This window comes from Danaus plexippus (assembly GCF_018135715.1).
Source record: "Danaus plexippus chromosome 9 unlocalized genomic scaffold, MEX_DaPlex mxdp_26, whole genome shotgun sequence".
In the NCBI taxonomy this organism is placed as follows: Eukaryota; Metazoa; Arthropoda; class Insecta; order Lepidoptera; family Nymphalidae; genus Danaus; species Danaus plexippus.
The window spans coordinates 3,890,708-3,911,550 of record NW_026869848.1 but is presented as its reverse complement, the minus strand read 5'-3'; the positions used below and the strand labels follow the sequence as shown (position 1 = coordinate 3,911,550).

Sequence of the window (20,843 nt, the reverse complement as noted above, 5' to 3'; positions counted from 1 at the left end):
AGTTTCTGTACGTGCGTAGATATAATGTATATCGTACAATGGTCTAGTAAAATAATTTGCATTTCATTTTGGGTCGTTGACACGGAATTCGGAATTTATTAGATCCAATGCTTATTGTGTATTTATATATAAAACGAGAGATTAACGAGGCATGTGATATTGGTTTGGGATATTGATAAAAATATACCAATGTTACATTACAGAACTGGATGAAATCGTTAGAATTTTATCTGTACCTGCATATAAATTAAAATTCAAATGTGTATTTGTAATATGGGTACATTTTTTCTTCCTGTACACACGAACCCGTATAGATCGATTGTAAATTGAATGTTCTGATTGGTTCTATATTCATCGGCTTATCGTCGAAATGGTGAAATTTCAATAAAGTCGAACAAAATGCATATTAAGACGAATTATATTGTTGGAATAAGGGTAGCGAAATTAACATCACTAGTTTTTAGAAATTTAATAGAAATTGCAATAATTTATTACAGTGTCAGAACAGTTAAATATTGTTCGTCTTAGATAATATTCAGTGTTGAAATAAACCCAAATTAAGTCTATGACGTCATAGCAAAGTTCAGTATGTTCTTATATATTTGGTCGTTATCTCCGTGGCTTGTTAGTCGCCTGATAATTAGAGCGGTATGATAAGCGAACTATTTACGGATATAAATAATATTTAGCATTCCATTGTGAGGCTGATGCGTTTGACTTACGTCCGTTGGTACATCGAGTTGGTGTTCCTATGTGGAGGCGCTTTATGAATATTAATTCAAGACCGCAGGCGTGCGCCTCTCGTGAATCGCTTCTGTGTACATATTAAATGATGTTTATACTATAGCTTCAGTATCGAATGGATTTATAAACGATTTGATTGTTGCTTCACATTAAAACATTAAATCAAAGGTTTTATAACTATTTTAACATCCAATTATGGTTTTACGAGTTCAGAAATTCAACCTTAAGATTATCGTTACATTAATATCAATATATAAATGCATTTTAACGTTCAATGTGAACGTGTTACACAAATGCGCTAAATGATACATTTAAGAACTAAAATTATTTAAGAGGAACACTAATCAGTAGTAATGGTTTAAATATTTAAGATGAAAATAATCTTATTATTATCCTGACTGAGAAGTCCCCTCGGGTGAAAAAATATAGTACATAAGTATAATACGGTCTGTATTGTGATGAACGCGGACAGTCTTGACAATAGGTACACGATGTAATGGGGCCATTGATTGTAGCGTACATGAATAGTATTTGCCTATGAGGTTGTTACATACATAGTTACTTGGTATCTGATGTACATTTGTTTGTTACATGTATCAATGATGAATCTCTACTTATATATATTATATCAACAATAAGTTTTGTTACAACCGATTATTATATTTCATACTTAATCAAGCTAATAAAAAAAAATCAAAATTATTCTCTACCGGTAAAATATTGAAAAATCTATTAGTAATCAGATGTAAATAAAATTCCATAGGTACATATTTATACAAACATAACATTCTTGATGCGTTCAAAATATATATTTATGTACTGTTACTCATTAATGCATATGTGTTACATATTTATTTATTGAAATTATGATTTAAAAAAAGACTTTACGTGAAATGATATAAAGTTCAAGTCGAGTTATATGAAATACTTTAAAACATCTCTTCAATGTTGGAAGTCCTTCAGATTTTTTTCCTTCACAAACAATCGAGGAAGCTAAAGATTTTTCCTTTTTGGTATTTATCTATAGGAAATTTAAAGTCATTAAGGTATGCCTCATCGTTTTTGGTTTATCAGATAAGGAGTGCCTATTAATTATATGGATTAAACGGTGTAGATGAAACTGGGTCGTCAAGATAATACGTACGTTGTACGTATACGATATACGTCAAAAATTCGACCTATATACAAAAATGCCTCTAATTATACAACTATAATGTCATTATTACGTATTACATTTGTACGACTCCGTCCTCGTGAACTTCAGAGTTATTCTCTGCCACTACGGCCACGGCCACTGAACTAAAGTTACACTTCATGGTTCCACCCGCGTAGTTTTGGGATCGGGATCGTGATCAGGATTGGGATTGGGGCCATGATCAAGTTAAAAGTTTTTTAAAAAATAAAATAACACCACGGCCACTGCAATCCGAACTGCACTTCATGGTTCCAACCGTGTAGTTGCGGGATCAGAGTTGGGCCCAGGCTCGGGCTCGGGCTCACGATCGTGATCGGGATGAATTATTTTATAAGCTGATTATTTAAATCATCGATATGTATCACGTTACAAAAATGTGGTGAGCAATTTGACCGGCATAATATAGGGATTGGGGGGATATAAGGTAGTCTATATGCATCTCCAAAGTTACATCTATCTCTACACAAAAATTAATCAAAATCGGTTCAGAGGCTTAGGCGTGAAAACTTTACAGACAGACAGAGCAAGTTCGTATTTATGGTATAAGTAGGGATATGAGAAGCAATTTACCTTATTAAATAAAGAAATCACGGCTTACAATAAAAGCATTAGGTAAAATGGAGTGATATAAATGGTTTTTCAACAAAAAATGAAATAAATAAAAACTCTTGTGCTTTCGAGGAAAAATTATGATTATATTGTCAAGTATTAAAATGAGAGATTTAAACTTTTCATATCGCGACCAACAAGAAAATTCTCAATACAATTAGATTATGTTTTTAGTTACGATAAACCATTGAAATAAAAATGTTTACCATAAGAAACTAAGAAAAAAATAACTTGCTCCTTTTTTGAAATCGGTTGAAAAATGGAATTTTTGTTAATGAATTCCTTAAGAACCTATGTTTATGTTATATGTACGGCGTTCTAAATGTAAACTTGCACGTGCATTACTATACCATGACAACTACTTTAAGAACTATTATTATACTGCTATTAGTCCTATAAGCAATATTTAACATGTTTTTTTCTAATACAGCCAAAAAACAGAATGGCTCCGCGGTGCGAACAAACAGCCTGGGTTCCGGCGCGCGCACCCCGCCCGCCGAAAGAACCAAGTCTAAGTTCTCCGCGTTCGGTAGACTTTTCAAACCCTGGAAGTGGAAACGGAAAAAGAAGTCGGAGAAATTCGAAGCAGCCTCTAGAAGTGAGTACAATAAAAATAAAGATTTGTCCTTGTGTATATATATTTAATGTTTTATTTCGTTTGCAGCTTTAGAAAGAAAAATATCCGTCCGAGCGAATAGAGAAGAGTTAGTTCAAAAAGGTATTCTCATGCCGGAGAGTCCTGTCACTCCCGTTCCGGAAGCCAGTGAGTTAATTCCTTTATCACCCTAACGTTATACAAAGCTTTTAACAGTCTCAAACTATTTAAGTATATTTATATTATGGATTAACCTTCGTGGACAGATTTGTAGTGTCTTTAAAAGTAGATCGAGGAAGACTATATAAGCAACAAGTTTTTTATTATTTATACATATTGAGTCCCGAAACTTTAGCCTCGTATTAGTGATGTCTGTAACAGAGTTTTAATTAATACATACATTTTCAACGACAAAATGTTTTACACATATTGTCTCTGAAGTGAACATAAAGAAAAACTATATACATAATAATTAATATATATAGTAAATTGTCTTTCAATACATTTAATATCGCACTGTACTCTGATGTTCTCGTCTTTGTTCGTATGTCTTTATTGTTACAACATTGTCCACACACCTGTCACGTTGACTCTCATGAATCATTCGCGGACATCGCGGACAATTCCTCCCGTGATAATATCATATAAGCTGTCTATTATTTGCATGAAATTACAATGATGTATCGATATTTTATGAGTTCTAATAAGTTTTTGTTTTTAAAAGTGAGAATATTGTTAGTGTAAATATATTTATTCAATTAAGTCCCTTAATAGTATTTGATCGTTCTGAAGTTTGCACTTTTTTTTTATCTTGTTTAAAGAAGGTTTCCTATTTCTTCTTTTCATGTATAATATTTCGCCATCATTTATTTACAAATTTGTTTTGTTATTGGCTGTTTATTCTCTCACTAAAGATTATTTTACTTAATTCCATGAGATTCCTTTCTATTCAACTTAAATGACACTTTATTTGTGCCTGATTATATTACGCTCCATATATAAGTATTTTAATGAACTAGATAAATACGAATTGCCTTTTCTTTCATTTTCGCCTCATAAATTCTGATCTATCATATATCCTCATGCAAGACGTATCAATCTTGAAAGTTCTTTAATAAATTAAAACAAACTTTAATCTTACAAATAATTACATATAATAGTGCATACTAAACTTATAGAACGGAATTTCAATATGTGAAATTATATTCGTAGAGGTTTCAAATGTTTTGACGGGATTTTCATCATACCTAGTAGGAGAGGTATAACAGCCAAATGTCTGTACAACCTGCTAAAAGACTTGGACCTGTCAAGAACTAACATCAGTTCCTTCTTGGAACGTGCGTCGAAGGCAGCCTTAGTAGGTTCGTTTCAAATTTGGTTAGGTAAAGACAGGAGCTTGGACAGTGGAGGTGACTGTTTAATGCGCGTTAGATAGGGGCGCCTTAAACCTACACCTGGGTCGCAAGTCCCAGGCACTGTTGAAGCTCCTCTCCCTGCAACGCGATAGACCCGACACAAGCACGGTGAATCCATGGAATGCTGAGAGGTTTCGTCTCTGTTTATAAATTAGAAAATGTTTCAATGCTGAGTGATTATTTAAATCGATCGCTTTTTAAGTTGTTAAACCATGACATTCACAATTTAAAAAAAAAAAATTGAACAATTCTGTACTTGAACTGCGACCTTTTTCCTTCAGCGTAATATAAAAATTGCCGTGGCTTATCTCGCTTCAAATTCGTTTACAGCCTATGTTTTATTGCTAGTATAAAGTCCGTAAAGCCTAACCGAATCCCACCGACCAATAGTCATTTTAGATATCCCTCGCAAATAGTTATTTTTTTCTGGATAAAAACAACCCCTTGTCATCTTTGGTGGCCTCTAATATATGAAAATCTCATGACAAAAATGTTGTCCTAATAGTCACGGAATGAAGTTGTTGCAAAAAAATAAACATTTTCATGCTAGCATTACCGAGAATTATTTATGAATGAAACCTATTTGCACCTTTATATTCACAGGTGATTAAGTTGCAGATAATCAATGCTAAATAGTACGTTTTGTTAATTTGACAATTGAGAATGCAATCTCGAAAACTAGGAGAAATAATGTCAGAGAGAAATAGATGGAAGTCCTCACAAAATTAACATGAGATAATCTTGTCATAAAAAAGCTTTTAGTTTTAGTAATATCTTAAGCTTCACTATATGAAAGAGTGTCTTCTTAGACGAGGATGTCTCCCCGGGCTACGAGGAGGGTCGTGTTGACCGCGAGTGTGTGCCGGGCGGCGCGACACTCAGCGAGCGCTCGCTCGGCATGCATGCAGCACTACAGGCACAGCTGGCAGCACAGCTCGCACAGCAGCAGCTAGCACACCACCACCAGAACAATAATATCATCGGTGCGTACTGTACTTATTTATTATTCGTTTTTAATTATAGCGTGTGCGGAGTTTTTTGATAGCTCTCTAATTAAGATAACCAGTCGAATGTGAAGACGATATTCTTCCCAAATATTTCCATTATAATAAAGTTTATTTAATTCAGAATTGATTGGTATCGTTTACATGAATGTTCAATTATATAACTTTTATAAATAAAGTCGAGACATCGTAATCAATAGTATGGGTTACAAGCGTATGAGTAAACGACATGTGGCTGATGATAATGACATAAGCTTGAATTTGAACTCTAATTTGGCCAAGAATACGAAAGCGCCTGTTAACCCTCGCCCCTTATTTAATGAAACGTGTTGTCGTATTCATAATCGAAGAAAAGTAACGCGTGGCGGGAATTAGCGGCTTCCTGTTAGGACGAGCGGTGCGTTGACCCTCGCCGCGCCGCCGTCGCAGGACTAGTGACGTCAGCAGACAATAGTATTTAATTGCCATCCCGGCACAGATCGCTCGTGGAATCACAATTGTGTCTCTGGTTTACCGTGGTTTAATATCGTGGTACAATTTGAACGTCAAACGGGTAAAATCGGTCAGAAAACAGTTCCAAATCTCTTGTACAAATGACATAAGAATAACGCCGGTCTATAAAATGTATTTGTTGAATGTTTAGTAGTTAAATATAATGGTCATCCACCATTAATATAATTGATTGATAATTGCTAATATTTATGTTGGTTACTATTTAGTTTTGATATAAATAATTTATCGACCTCAGTCGAAGTAGTATTTCGTCCAGGTCATTTCATAAATTAGTTTTTAGTACTTGGGGTTTATGTGGAAGTCTAGATTGAGTGTCTAGTGATGACAGGGGCTGCGGGTGGGAGAGGGCTATGCGGGGTGAGGTGTGTGGGGGTGCGGCGGGGGTTGCCGGCGCGCGCCTCAGTGCTGGCCCGCCCGCGCCCGCGCCCGCCCGCGCTCTGTACCGCAGACCTAACCTCTCAACTGCACCTCTTAAACACGCATCCTCGTTATCTCCAATAGCCCCCCGATGATAACAGAGACGTCTCAGCACAGCATCGCCCCGCTCCCATCTATTATTTACCCATGTCGCAATCTGTGTCTTTTGTAATGTGCCGTTGCCCTGCAGGTGTTCAATACATATAATTGAAATATTATTGTGTTAATGAACATATTATATGTCAACGTTAGGTTATGCCTTGGTTTGAGTTAATTCGTATCGACTATTTAGGGACTAATTTAGCTCCTATTTTTGCAGATCTTTTAGTTTTGTAGATTTTTTGGTCATAGACACGTAATTTCCAGCCGGTATACATAGAAAAATATAAATAAATTAATTCTATTTCGTATTTCAAAGTGCTACCTGTGGTCTGTAAGGGTTGAGAGGCGCGAACTTAGCAGGCGATATCGATCGTCACCGGCCGCAGCACGCGATAGCGCTCGTTGCACCGACCCTGTTTCATCAAAGCTCATTAAAAAAAATTTTATGTAATAAAATATAAGAAGTGAATAACTAGCATTATTAAAATATATAAATAAATTCGAACGTTTCTATAAAATTTCATATTTCGATTACTTTGTAGAGTTTTTCGTCAATTAAATACCAAACGAAGTTTTGGGGTTTTTCCATATTTTTTAAATCCGTCATCCTAAGTTATTTCCCGTCACATCACAATGAGCGTGACGGCTGTCTCATTTCCCCGTAGCGTATGAACACTCATACTGGAGTCCCTCGAAACGGACAAAAAACTTGGAATGACATGGATACGGATTGTAAGCTATCCGTAACGAACGATGCCCTGCGGTGAGTGTTAGGATACAGCGGGCGCGGTAGTGCAGTCGACCAGCGCCGGAAAGTGTAGTGCTGAGTCGACAGGCACGGGTGGGCTTAGTGCGAAGTGGTCAGAGGCGGGAGGTTTGTGTTGTAAGTCTACCGTCGCGTTGTCGCGAGCGTCGCCCCGCGGCAGGCGCGCGCCGCCCGCGCCGCAGAGACCATCTATGATGGGTTATATCATGGGATGCGCGTGTTTGAGAGGTGATCTTTAGTACTGTTATATATATTTATATATTATGCCCTAGCTTCGTTTTTGTTTATCTGGAATCTTTGCTTCATACAATGGATGTTTATTGTTATTTTTATTAAAATATCGATATTTTTTTCAAAGCAGTGAAAGGTGTATATCTCCTCTTTGTATTATGAGCGATTAACATTTCCAACTAATCTTAGTATAACGAACATACCTCTGTTACGATATATGTAGTTTGTTAACGTTGCTGATTACGAGTAAGATTTCGCTGTAATGTTTTCCAACACTCGTATCTATAGTGAGATGCACATCACTTCTACTGTAACCGTTTTATCTAATTGCATCGCATGCTCACCGTCATTGGACTCTGTTGCATAATGTTGCTTGAAGTATTTTTTATTTCAGAATACCTATCTGTTGCTTGCTATTTCTATTAGGTGCCATACAAAATTTATTCAATTTAATAATGAAATGAAATTCTTATTGCTTATTATTGCAATTTCGTTTAAATTTCTAAAAAGTTAATGCATTATTTATTTTGTGAGCAGTCACTTTTTTTTATAAATATATCATTTCGTTCGTCTCCGAAGTGTGAAATAATAAGAAAGTATGTTTATGCTCGCTAACTTTATATGAAAGAATTGTAATTTCAAGTCTTTAGGTGCATCGGTCTTGCTTTGTGTTTACTGCAAGTAATTCAGTCTGGTTCTATATTTACTTCACACTATTTATATGAACCCGCTGTTTGTCTGTCCGCCCGTCTTTCACGGGATAAGTTAACAGACATAATGTATAGGCTTAAGATTATAAGTGAGTGAGTATATTCAAAGCATGTTTTCGAACAAGACATGTGTGAAATGTATGATTTGAAATGTAGTGGTGTAGACATTAATTATACGTCCTTATAAGTAAATAATACAGAAAATTGAGTGGAGAATCTTTGTCTTTTCTGTACTTTTCTGACAAAACAATCACAAAATTACCGTATCATGTAAATAGTTTCCAGTATTTCAAACTAACGTATGGTATTGCACAATTTAAGTCTACGTATTGTTTAGGCGACGAAAATATTTTAAACAATGCGAATCGGCACGCGGCGTAAAAACTGTCGTTACAAAACGCTTTCACATAAAAGTCATTTATAAATATCAAAGACTTTCTGTTTTTTCTATTGTATTGTTTCCTTGACTCTCACAATTCCGAAGCGGCTCTGTTTAAAATGCCTCGCGGCCAAGACTACGAATATTTGTTTCATAATTTATGTATATCTCTTTTGAATTTAAGCTCTCTGACGTATTAAAAATTTTAGTGTCGCAATTTTTTAGTGTGAATTATAGGGGAAAAAGTCACAAATATTTATGTGATAGTATAGCCTTTAATATGATGCTAGTGTCCCTAGATAATATAAATAAGCAATATTCAATCGCAGATTATATTTAATTCTTGCATAATTTGTAACTTACTTTTTTTTTACTTTATGATAATCTTGTTTTCGTGATTAATTTAACACAGAGTTGAAAAAAAATCAGTCTAAAAATAAAGTAAGGCATAATCAAAGAGGACTATATTAGTAATTTTAACCTACTAAATTTAACATAAATTTGCTTATCAAAAATTCTTTTGAGGTCGACCCTTTTTCAGTTTTCATTTCAGGCAGGTAAATGGCGCGCTTTGCGTCTTTGAACGTTGGAAAATAGCCTAGTGTGTGTGTCAACATAACTTAAACGCTTTTGTCCAAGGAACAATTTCAAAAGCCCACACATGATATTCATACATTATAAAATTTGATTTTCAGTCTTTTGCTCAATGTAGGCCACTTGTTTTAATAAAACACCACACTAATACAGTAACCTCTGTAACTTTGTTCAAAACTTTATTTCATATAAATCTATTTATTTATTATTATAAAAGTAGAACTTAATTTTTAATTTTTCAGAATATAAAAAAAAATAGCAACTAGGGTCAATAGAATTATTAATTAACGTCATATTTTTTTTAATACGTAATATTCTCTTTATGTGTATTCGTAACATAGTATAAAATCGAAAAAACGTACTTTTTAATCAAATGTTATTGTAAAATACTAAATACCTATATACAATTTTCTTCAAGTTTTATATAAGATTGTAAGTAAATGAGAATTGTAAGTTTGTGCATTTTTATTTTATGAAATGCTCTTTTTCCTTCGAAAAACAAATATTTCTCTTTCCTGTGCCCTCAACGAATGCAAAATTTCATGATAATCGATCGTCAGTTCAAGCGTGAAGGCAAACGGAGTCACTTTCCTTTTTATAATGTGAGTTGCGACGTTCTTGTCATAATAGAGATCTAAATATGTGATATAATATTAAGGAATTCTTAAATCCACATTCAACACCAACATATATTTAGAATGTTTCTCATATTAATTATTATCAATAATCCTTAGATTTAGTAGGTTTTGAATTGCATCATTCGTAGCATTTAAAGGTTGGCATCTCGGTGAGAACTACACCGGGTGTCCATGGCCAGTGTCTTATCTTTCCATTGAGAGACTATTAATTTGTCTACTTTATATGAGAAAAGCGGTAATATAAAGTTATTGTTGTCAATGTGCATAATTACACTGGTTCTTTATGATTTTTTCGTATACTCTGCGTATAACACGTGGTTGTTATGATTGTTGCACTTGACCGTTACTCGATGACGTAATTGCGGATGGCTGGTTGGTTAACTAACGTGGGCGGATGACGGAAGAGCATCATGTTTACCGTACAGATGCATCAATGGATCTGTTAGGCTAAATATAATATGGAATGCAATATACATTATATCGAACTTAAAAGCTTTCGATTTGGTCCAACTTTCCAGCCTTATAAGTCGTATGACTCATTTTACACTGCCTAATACGGTACCTTAAAATGTCTAATTTTAGGACTTCAGTCATTTAAAAATATGATATTTGAATGTATTCGCGATTGTTGACTTTTAAATATTCTTTTGTTTTTTTTTTAGTTCATTGTACAGTTTTAGGATGAATATCCTTCTGGCGTGTTCAAGGACGGCGCTCAGTTCGTTGGTCTCGACTCACAATGGACGTTGGACGATCAATCAGTAACTTCACAACATGTTTTTTAAACAAAACCATTCATCTTATCACAGAAGTGGAAAAAGTTTTTTTAAAACGATTTATGCTCCATATTCATCATTCTCTGTGACGGTGTCCGAGGCGCCTATCAATCTATGTTCTATTACTTAGACTAACCCAACGTATATGCAGGTCAGCGAACTTTGCGAAGCATAATGGTGCTAGTTTCTCGATCCACGTAACACGGACCGCGATGAATGGCGTTAAATTAAAAATTCAAAACAAAGCGGAGCAATGTGTGGGCGGACGGTTAGAGCGCGGAGGGCGGGCGGCGATCGAAGAGCGCGCGCGGTGCGAGCCCGGGGCGGGGGCTGAGGGGGCTGCGGGCGGGTGGTAACGATCCGCGGAGCCCGCAGTCTTCCAGCCGCGAGTGCACCGCGAGCATGGGCGACGTCGGGACGCTTGCCGCCATGGATGCCTTCGCTGGCGGCGCGAGGCGGAGGCCCGCGCGCCTTCCGCCGCCGCCGCCCTTCGTCCCGCCGCCGCCGCCGCAGCGCCACGACCACTACTATGTGCGCCGCAAGTCCCCCGTGCCCCGACACTCCTCTAACCTCACGCTGTTCGCGCGGTCCAATGGTACATCACCATCACCACCACCAGTCATGCACGATCACCGCCATCACCCCCTCATCGATCACCGCTCATGAACACAGTTAGATTATTATTTATTATCATCTAACCTTTAAGTCATCGATCGTCTCTAAACCTCATCTGTGCATGACTGTTCCTTGTGTTCTGCTGTCGAATCATTCCTTTAATTCACTTAAGATCTTCACAAATTATTCACTGATTTTTTTATGAAATTGAAATTAAAGTGATTGAAATTAATAAATTGCTTAACATATTTACATCTGTTCACATAATATTTAAAAGATGTATCTAATTATGCCACTTCTGTTATTTGCCAAATCATAAATTTATCACAGAATTATATGTTTTTAATAAAAAGAAAAAACCTTTAATCGTCCAGCAACAATGATGGTTTAAAGTAACAATATAATGTCACTCAGATCACCATTACTTCAACTTATTCAAGGTCTTACACAATACAATATAAATGTATCTGCGGAATCATTGTACAGGAATAATTTAGTAAGCGTAGTAATCCTATTTGGTGCGCAATTTCAAATTTATAGTTGGGAAAATTAGCTTTGCTGAAACCTCCCACGTAAATAACACGTGAGGAGCCAATAAAAACAGCTATAACTTTACACATCTGAGAATAAATATAAATTCATATAATATGTATTGTATGCAATTTTAGGATAATATAGAAATTTCATTATATTACATATATATATTTTCATACAAATATCGAGTAATTCAATTTCAACATAGACTGAGACTTTTTTTAATTTAAAATGTGATCAAAACAGAGGAAATTTTTAGCTATACCTTAATTTCAAATTGATTTCCATAAAATTTGACCAACAGTCCGTAACTCAATAAAAATTATTTATTATAAAAGGGCGTTAGAAAACCGAATGTTTTTACAATATTAAATAAAAATTAATTTGCAAGGAAAAATTAAGAATTTGTATTTATAATTGCAAATGGTTAAAAATTATGTAATACTTGAAATATATAAAAAAACGAAATAATTAAATTCATGTAAACGAAGAAGTTTAATATTTTATATAAAATAGTTAAGACCGTCTCAAGCTTCAATGGCGATAAATAACAAACGAAGGCGTCTCGTCGCAGTTTGGCCTCGTACAACTATTTGTGGCATGTTAGTGAGTGTACCTTTTACGTCGTCGTGTACGTTGCCATTATAATTGCCACACGACAAGAGCACTCGGCACATTCTAATCCCAATATTGGCAGAAAGACAGCCAGCCGACATCGGAGACAAGCTATTTCAATTCAATTCGTATAATCGAAATACTGTAATGACATTTCGTTTAAGCCGCAGGCGAAGTTTTATTTGCTCAATTTAGAATTTAATCTCGTGCTCGGAGTGTTTTATAAATGGCTCATTGTCAGAAAAAAGTAATAGCCAAAGGCAATAATTGAAAGAAAGCGAGCCGTATGACAGCGAGATGGCTGACGGTCGCGGCCGCGGCCCGCCCTTGACCCGTTCCGTTTCCCGTTCGCTTTACCAAGGCTCCATTTATTTCATTGTTTACAAAGCTCCCACAAAATCTCATATTCAATAGAGAGATAGGAGAAAATATTTTACAGTGAATATTTTTTTTATTCTACCTCTAATAACATACACTCCACGTTATATTCGGGTTAAGTTTGCATGCATCTGGATTTGTATGAAGATGTCATAGTATGTAATAAATTATCTTCAATACTGTTTATTGTCAATTGCGTTTAAGTGTAAGAGTTATGTCGCGTGTCGTAAGTCGCCCACGTGTGTTTCGTCACTGTCTTTAATGTTTTTACAACACGCATTCTGCTTTCAGCGTTTGTCGACCTAAATCTGTCTATGTAATATATTCTTAAATTTATATTATATTACTATGACATGCTTTACTTTATTAATTATTTCCAAGTTCCATTGAATTTTCATATATGCTTTATCTGCTTGATGAAAAAAATCTCTATAGATAAAATTCGCTGAAGCCAATGTCAAATAACTTGAGAGTGTTATCTCCCAACGCTTTGTTGTGATCTTCTATACGATTTGTATACGATAAACATAATAAGAAAATATATATAATAATCACTTTATATCACATATAATTGCAAATGTTTAATGTGTTATATGTATGTGGTTGCTATCGTACTCCACAAAAAGAGAAAAACGCTCTAGTATTCTGAAGTAGTCTAACGCCTTTTCACTCCGCTTACTAGCTATTTAGCTACTCTTGACATTGTGTGTTACTATTACTGTACATTCTGTTACATATCTCATGACATTGAAGTATTTTGCTAATTACATCATTTGTCTGAACGACCTTCAACGAGATGATTTATTTCTTTTGATGCTCACTTCCTGTTTTTTTTTTGCCGTTGAATATTTAAAAGAATGCGTGTTTTTATGACTTACATTATGTCAATAACAATGTATTCATAAATTGAAATTACATTACGATTTAATCGTTGGCTTCGTAAATATCTCATGAAGATGAATGCCGCTTACGTAATAGTCGCAACCGGCAACGTTTCTCGTCCTCGGCGAGATCAGCCTCGGCCAAGGGCGACCGCATCGATCGCTGGGACTCCGACGCCCACAGCTCGCAACACTTTACGTTCTGCCTGTTGAATAGAATTATATTACAACTAGTATTCAACGACATTATAAATAACCGTATACGACGCATTTATATGAACTTCCGACGATTAAATTTCTAATGGAGAACATATTGAAAGTTGTCTCTACAAATTTCTATCATTTTATTAAGTGTTAGTACAATTTATTATTTCTTTTAACGTTCGTTTTAAGAGGTCGACTGCTTCGATAATTGTTTATGACGAAATAAAATTTTAAGCAACCAGTTGTGATCGATGTTAGCAGGTGTAAGTGGAATTGTTGCATACAAGGTCGTTTGCAAAATTCCTCGATGGTGAATATAAAACCTGAACGCTAATATGTTTTGTACAACATATAATGTTATTGAAGCGTTGATGCAGGATGCGTCAATAATAACGGTGGCATGTGTTGAAGGCCGATCGCTCCGGCGCCGGCGATGAATGGAAGTCGCGTGCCTCGGCTGTCGGCCCTCGCCACACTATCACCTATTTTTAGATATATCAACATTGAGAGGTTACGCTTTCGCTGCCAGTTTGCTTTACAATCTAGTTTCTATAATTATATACGTCACAGTTAACGCTAACGAGACGGTTTACATTTCTAAACACCTCGCTAAGAGAGGCGTACATGTGTGAGTCATCATTATAACATATTGTTAAAATGTGATAAATATTTTTTATAGTTATATGAAATGACTTATGATTTAATATATATTCCAGAACCAAAGAAAGATAAATTGGAGAATGGTGGTGAAATGGTGAGGCCAGAGAGACCGAACTCATTGTCAGCCGGCAAGCTCCCAAGACGGATGTGCTATCAAGGAGACGGTGAGTCATGAATATCTTAATAATGTATGTAAAGTATATCGTATGTCGTAATTCGCTCTCACAATGCCCACATTGTATTCTCAAGTTAAAACATATCTCCGTATTCCCTTTGAAGATTTTATCACACCCAAAGCCAATTTGAATTGTGAAATTGGATTCAGAATGCTCTATAGTATTCGAATTTCTATAAATAATAATGTTATTGCTTAGCGATTTTGTAAATGTTAGGGTTTATTTTAAGATTTTTTTTTTTTAAATCAGGGTCTCGATGAAATTTTATAATCTCGCTAACAATTAGTACAGTTTTATAGAAACATTGTGGTTGCGTAGCATTGAGTGGATCAGTTTTATTAATGCTCAGTTAGACATAATTAAAGAGATTGATGCATTTGCAGTGGTGGGCGGTTATGGGGGCGGCGTGGGCAGCGTGGGTGACGGCGATGTCAGCGAAGAACAGCTCATGCTGTCGGAGCTGCCGGAGCCGCCCATCGCACTGTCGGAGATCGGTCCCATTCCGCCTCCGCCCATGTTCAGCTCGCCGAGTCCCACCCGCCATCACCACCCTCACCAACATCCCCACCCTCACCCTCACACACACCCTCATCCTCTCTCCAATCAACTGTCTGATTGTAAGTTTGATTTATGCTCGTATAATCTTAGAACCTCAGCACTTTCAATACGAGGCTGGTGTAATAATCGTGTCATTTCATAGCTCATACAAACAAAAAGTAACAGTAATTTATTCGCCAGCTGAAGACGAGGATTCTCAGGAGGAGGAGGAGGGTGAAGCCGTGGCCGGTGCGGATACGTCTCGGGTCGAGGAGATTCCTCCAAAGGAGCCCTTATATAACGCGGTGCCGCTCAAGTCCGCCCTTAAGAAGCGACCGGCCGCCTCGCCCGCTGGGACTCCTCTCGCCACGCCGCTCGCACCGAGACAGGATCACCATCACGCCAGTTTTAAGTCAGTATAACTAACTTGTCTATTTCTAATACTTTGGTCATTAAGGAGAGTACTCTTCGTACTAGAACTGAATCAAGTGTGCCTAACAAATAGATGTAAGTTTACCACGACCTTACTATATATATATATATACAAACAGTAATGTATCTATAGTATATTTTCTTTGTAGTGAAAGTTTAATGAAACGTTAGTCGTTAATATCGTTCATAATTAATGTGTTGCGAATACGTCACCGATAAAATAACAGATAGATGGTTTAAAAATGTCATAAATACAAATATTCCTCAGTATATGAATGTAATGTTCAATAAATATTCTCACATATTGTGTTAGACTTATTAGAAATTTAAATGACGCGACGCAATAGTTGCACGTTCTCGAGGACAGGAAAAATGTTCGAGTCGCAATCGTTGTTATGTCGGTAAACGTTGATTGTGTGATATATGATGTGTACGGTTATATGAAAATGTTGGTTTATTTCCATAATGCGGCGCAGACGGCCGCCGCCCAAGCCGAGGATCCGCATCTGGTAACTGTCATGTCAATGTTGTCACAGGCCTCCAGACGGTCCGCTTCATGCATCGTGCATTGCACGCTTCGACTGTCATCTGTCATAACACAAGCGCTCATACACACACATATACACATACGCACACACACGTACACCCCATACACACGCACAGATACACACAGACATCACAATACATCGAATGATAAATGTCCCATACGATGTTTCACAGGTTGGCTGTTTCTGTGCTATTGTTTCTCTTGTCTGTGCTGCATGTAATGGTTTAACTGTTAGAACATTTCCGATGTAACTCTCCACATAAGATAGTTGATGTGTTTTTTTTTTTTGTTGTAAATATTTACAATATTAATTTCCTTAAAATAGATTTAGTTATTGTACTTGTATTTAACTAAGTATAAGATTTAAGCTCGCTTGTAAGCTTGATAGATGACCGTAAAATTATAATTTCAGAATTCATATAATAAAAACATAATTTATGACATGTGACTGTCACAGGGTAACAGTAACGTCAAACGTGCGTGACGACTGCGGTTGACGCTCCTTCATTCGTATTTGACATATTTTTATCATAATTAAAAAGTTTTTAATGCCATAGCATATATTAAATAAATTTATAATAATATTATAGGATAAAAACAATATATTATTTTAAAATTCTATACTTCAAAGTAAAATCAATTTAAAAACTAATAGAACGGTATCTATATACAAGTTAATATATAAAGAAGGTAAAATTAACCAGATAAACATATACCAAAATAAGTTAAATGTTTATAATATATTTCCTGACACTAATCAATATTCTGTTTCTGACAGCAGCCGTCCGGTGCGCGTGGGCAATGCCACGGATAACAAAGAGAACGCTCGACCCTGGGAAGGTGACTACAGCGAGTACTCGAGCGAGTCTGAAAGAGTAGCCGCCAAGTTAGCCCGTAAGGAGAGCCTCAACATCAAACTGGCGCTACGACCGGACAGACAGGAGCTAATCAATAGGTATACAAAAATAGTTGTTATACATTTTCGTATAGTACAGAATTGTAGTAACCTCTAAGGAAATTTCAGAATTATGATTACGCAATATTGGATATACTTTTCATAATTAATCTAATTGACAGGTTATATTTTTACGTCATTTTTTTTAATGTCAAATTCACTGATTAAGATAAAATGTGAACAAAAAAATATTTTTGTACTGCACATATTTAAGGATAAACTATGTAAAGTAGTTGGTAAGTATGACTAAAATAACTTTATTTGAAGAACTTAAAAAATTATCAAGCCTATCATCGCTACGTATATATATAGGTCTGAAACAATATACGGTAGTCCCCACAAACGACGCGCCGTCGGCCGACCACATGATACGTCCGAGCCCGCTTAGTCTGTGCCGTGTAGTAAACAGTGTTGTAGGAAGCACCTTGAATGCTGCCAATATAATCAAACGGTCCGGCATCCTGCCAACATAACCACGTATTCCCGATAATATTCGACTTTAACATCGTATTTTGTTCATTGACGGTTACTTTTTATGAACACTAATAGAAAATGTGATTATTAATTCGTCCTATTCGACGTTCTGGGTCGTTCGCTTGGCTCCGCTATAATTCGGTCATTAGGGCAGTGTCATGAAGTCACTGTTATTTATATACGCGTAGCATTCGTGTTTACGGTTTTTTTTTCGGGTTAATGTTAATATTTTATATTAATATCAGATACAGACATGTCGGCTTTCTATGGCTTTCATTTGAAAAGGTATATTTTTTTCGTAATTTCGCGGTGTGATTTAAATTATGTATATACTGTATTTCTTATATAAAACCTTTTTAATGTAATGTAATTCATTTGAACAACAATGGCCGATTTGCTATCAAAGTTCATAACAATACTCGCGCCTTCGACTGAATATATGTGAACTGAAATGAGTTATAAATTAGTCTCGTTTGGTAAAATCGTTCTTTGTGTTGTAACACAAGAATACACACACACATATAAGTGCACAAACACATACGATCATATCATTTATTGTTACACGACTATTACATTAGTGAGAGTTATTATTGCTCATCTAATACAAACGCCTGGGAGTTTTATTTTTGTTAGCAGTCGATTCTATAGTATTATTATTTTTTTGATTTTCTTAGTAATCGGTCTTGGCAGTGACATTAGTTCATATATTATTGTGTGTGTACTTATAATAGTATATAAAGAGTGTTGCAACTATGGCAGTGATGTTAATGTGGTGATGAACGACGTAATAGATATAGGAAAACCTCGCTGATCGAATATGTGACCTCAGTGTAACTATAAAATCTAGACTAGATTACCGGTGTTGGGATTAAGCCAAAAGTTCATGTTAATGGGACGTAATGAGAATGCTTTCGGCATCACGTAAACTTTGGCATGTATTATATGCGAGCTGGTGGCCAGCGCTCGTGCTCATGTGGAGCGGTTTTATTTCATTATCGTAATTCTGATGCTGTACGGGGTGGTCGTTGTTAGTTTGCCATGTTGATATTATAATAACTGGCAGTATTTGAAATAAGACGAATGAAAATTTGTACAGGTTGTTGTACAGTTGGGGTATGTTGTTAATATTTGTCATCCGTTCAGGAATATCCTGGTGGTGCAGAGCGAGCACGAGCGTCAGGAGTCTTGGGAGGCCATCGGCGCGAGACTCATACGTCGCCTGTCAATGAGACCCACTGCTGAGGAATTGGTAGAGAGGAACATACTCAAGAGTAAGCATTATACTTATCAATGACGTCTGTTTTATTTTTAATTTATTATATTTATATGCTATAATATAATTCACCAAGAAGTATGTAATTGATTTTTTTTTTAATTTACAGGTCAGTCACCAGCGGAGGAGAAGAAACAAAAGGAAGAGAAAAAGCGTTACCTCCTGCGTAAGCTTAGTTTCCGACCCACCGTCGACGAACTGAAGGAGAAGAAAATCATAAGATTTAGTGATTATATAGAAGTGACACAAGTAAGACGCTGAATAATATATGTACATTTATAAATATCAAATGTCCAAGTAACGAACCGTGTTAGGAGACCTATGGGATTTTGTAGTTAATTATCAGTTTGTCTAGCTTGCAGACGGTAAAGATAGATGGGTTAGTCAACAATGGTTTTATGTTAGTACAAAAAACTTTAATTTCTTATATTGCTTTTTATCTTTTAACACATTCTGATGCGATAGTTTTTATACAATACATAATTTTACCGCAGTCTCCAATAAAGGTGATTAAAGGCCCTAGCGTGCCATAAATTTTCTGATGAAATTGTCTTTCGCCTCCACCATATGTCAGTCTTTAAATCCTGTCATGAACATGTTAACTCTTTGTAAAGGCGCACGATTACGATCGTCGCGCTGATAAGCCTTGGACGCGCCTGACGCCTCGTGACAAGGCAGCCATCAGACGGGAGCTGAACGAGTTCAAGAGCTCCGAGATGGCGGTGCATGAGGAAAGCAAACATCTTACCAGGTGATTATACACACACACACACGCACACACACACACACGCACACACACACTTCCACACGTAAATGCTCGAGCGCAAACACGAAAATAAATGAGATATAGATTAAGACAGATTAGTATTTTTAATAAACATAACAATAGGACCGTTCTGTGCTCTACCTTACCTACACAATAAATATTAATTATTTATGAATGTGGTTTGAATGTAGTACGTCTATATTTTGTTCTTATTTAAACTTCAACAACCTAAGAGGTGAAAATATAAATCCTTTTTTATTCAAATCATAGAGAAATAGTTGGTGAATAACTTATTTTAGAAAACATACCAAGTTATTTAATAGTTAGTTTGTCACTAATATTATTATGTAATCCAAGCGGAAAAAAAAGTTTGGAAATATTTTATTTGTACACCTTAGATCTTTCGATTAACCGCATGCAGTATATATTTAAAAGCCTTCTTCAATATAATATTTCTTTATAATTTTTGAATCTCACTCAAAGGTGATTTCCTAATTAAAAAAAAAGGATGACTGGATTTTGAATAAGTAAAGTCGGTGTAAGAAGTTATAAGTTTACATGTACATTATACACACACATATATAATTCTAATGAGATCTAAAACTTTCGCGAGTATTCATTTAAATGAAACTTACTACGATTATTCATTCTTTTTAAAAACTACATACTCCCGACGTTTCGGTTACCTTGCAGCAGCCTGATCACGGTAGTAACCCGAAAGTAATAGTTTCATTTCTATAATTCTAACTGGATGTTTGCGGTCTAAGACGAACCCAAAATAAGTGACATACAAAAAGACCTTTATTTGTCCACATACCAACAGTCCACACCTATTGTGAAAAGCTTCTATATTGATTTCGTAAATACATGAATCTATAAAACGCGGTTTCACTGGGACTTCAATTTCTTTATTTTGCAAAAAATTCTGGTCATGAAGACATTCTTAAGTTATGAAACAGATGAAAGCTTGAAAAGCTCGTGAGTTGTTTGAGTCAGCAGTTCAAAAACACAATCACGTCTTTGCGCTGTAATTTCGACGAAAGTTGTTCTGATAAAACGCTTTCTTTTTACTTAAGTTTTAATTTTAGTACCAGTTTTTCAGTTTTTT

The 20,843-nt window shown here is 35.8% G+C and overlaps 1 protein-coding gene across 6 annotated transcripts in view; it reads left to right on the top strand.

The window, feature by feature from the left end:
• The window catches only part of LOC116767682 (phosphatase and actin regulator 4B), a 34,836-nt gene that overhangs the window by 10,023 nt on the left and 3,970 nt on the right, over nt 1-20,843 (top strand). For 3 of the 6 annotated variants that reach the window (XM_061527574.1, XM_032658127.2, XM_032658123.2), the window contains 11 exons: nt 2,979-3,146; nt 3,213-3,311; nt 5,368-5,541; nt 14,632-14,739; nt 15,135-15,368; nt 15,490-15,700; nt 16,197-16,229; nt 17,046-17,222; nt 18,840-18,967; nt 19,079-19,218; nt 19,584-19,720. In XM_061527574.1, the coding sequence (XP_061383558.1) occupies nt 2,979-3,146; nt 3,213-3,311; nt 5,368-5,541; nt 14,632-14,739; nt 15,135-15,368; nt 15,490-15,700; nt 16,197-16,229; nt 17,046-17,222; nt 18,840-18,967; nt 19,079-19,218; nt 19,584-19,720 (1,609 nt within the window). The remainder of the gene's footprint in view (nt 1-2,978; nt 3,147-3,212; nt 3,312-5,367; nt 5,542-14,631; nt 14,740-15,134; nt 15,369-15,489; nt 15,701-16,196; nt 16,230-17,045; nt 17,223-18,839; nt 18,968-19,078; nt 19,219-19,583; nt 19,721-20,843) is intronic. The other 3 variants (XM_032658124.2, XM_032658126.2, XM_032658125.2) reach the window with 3 other exon arrangements.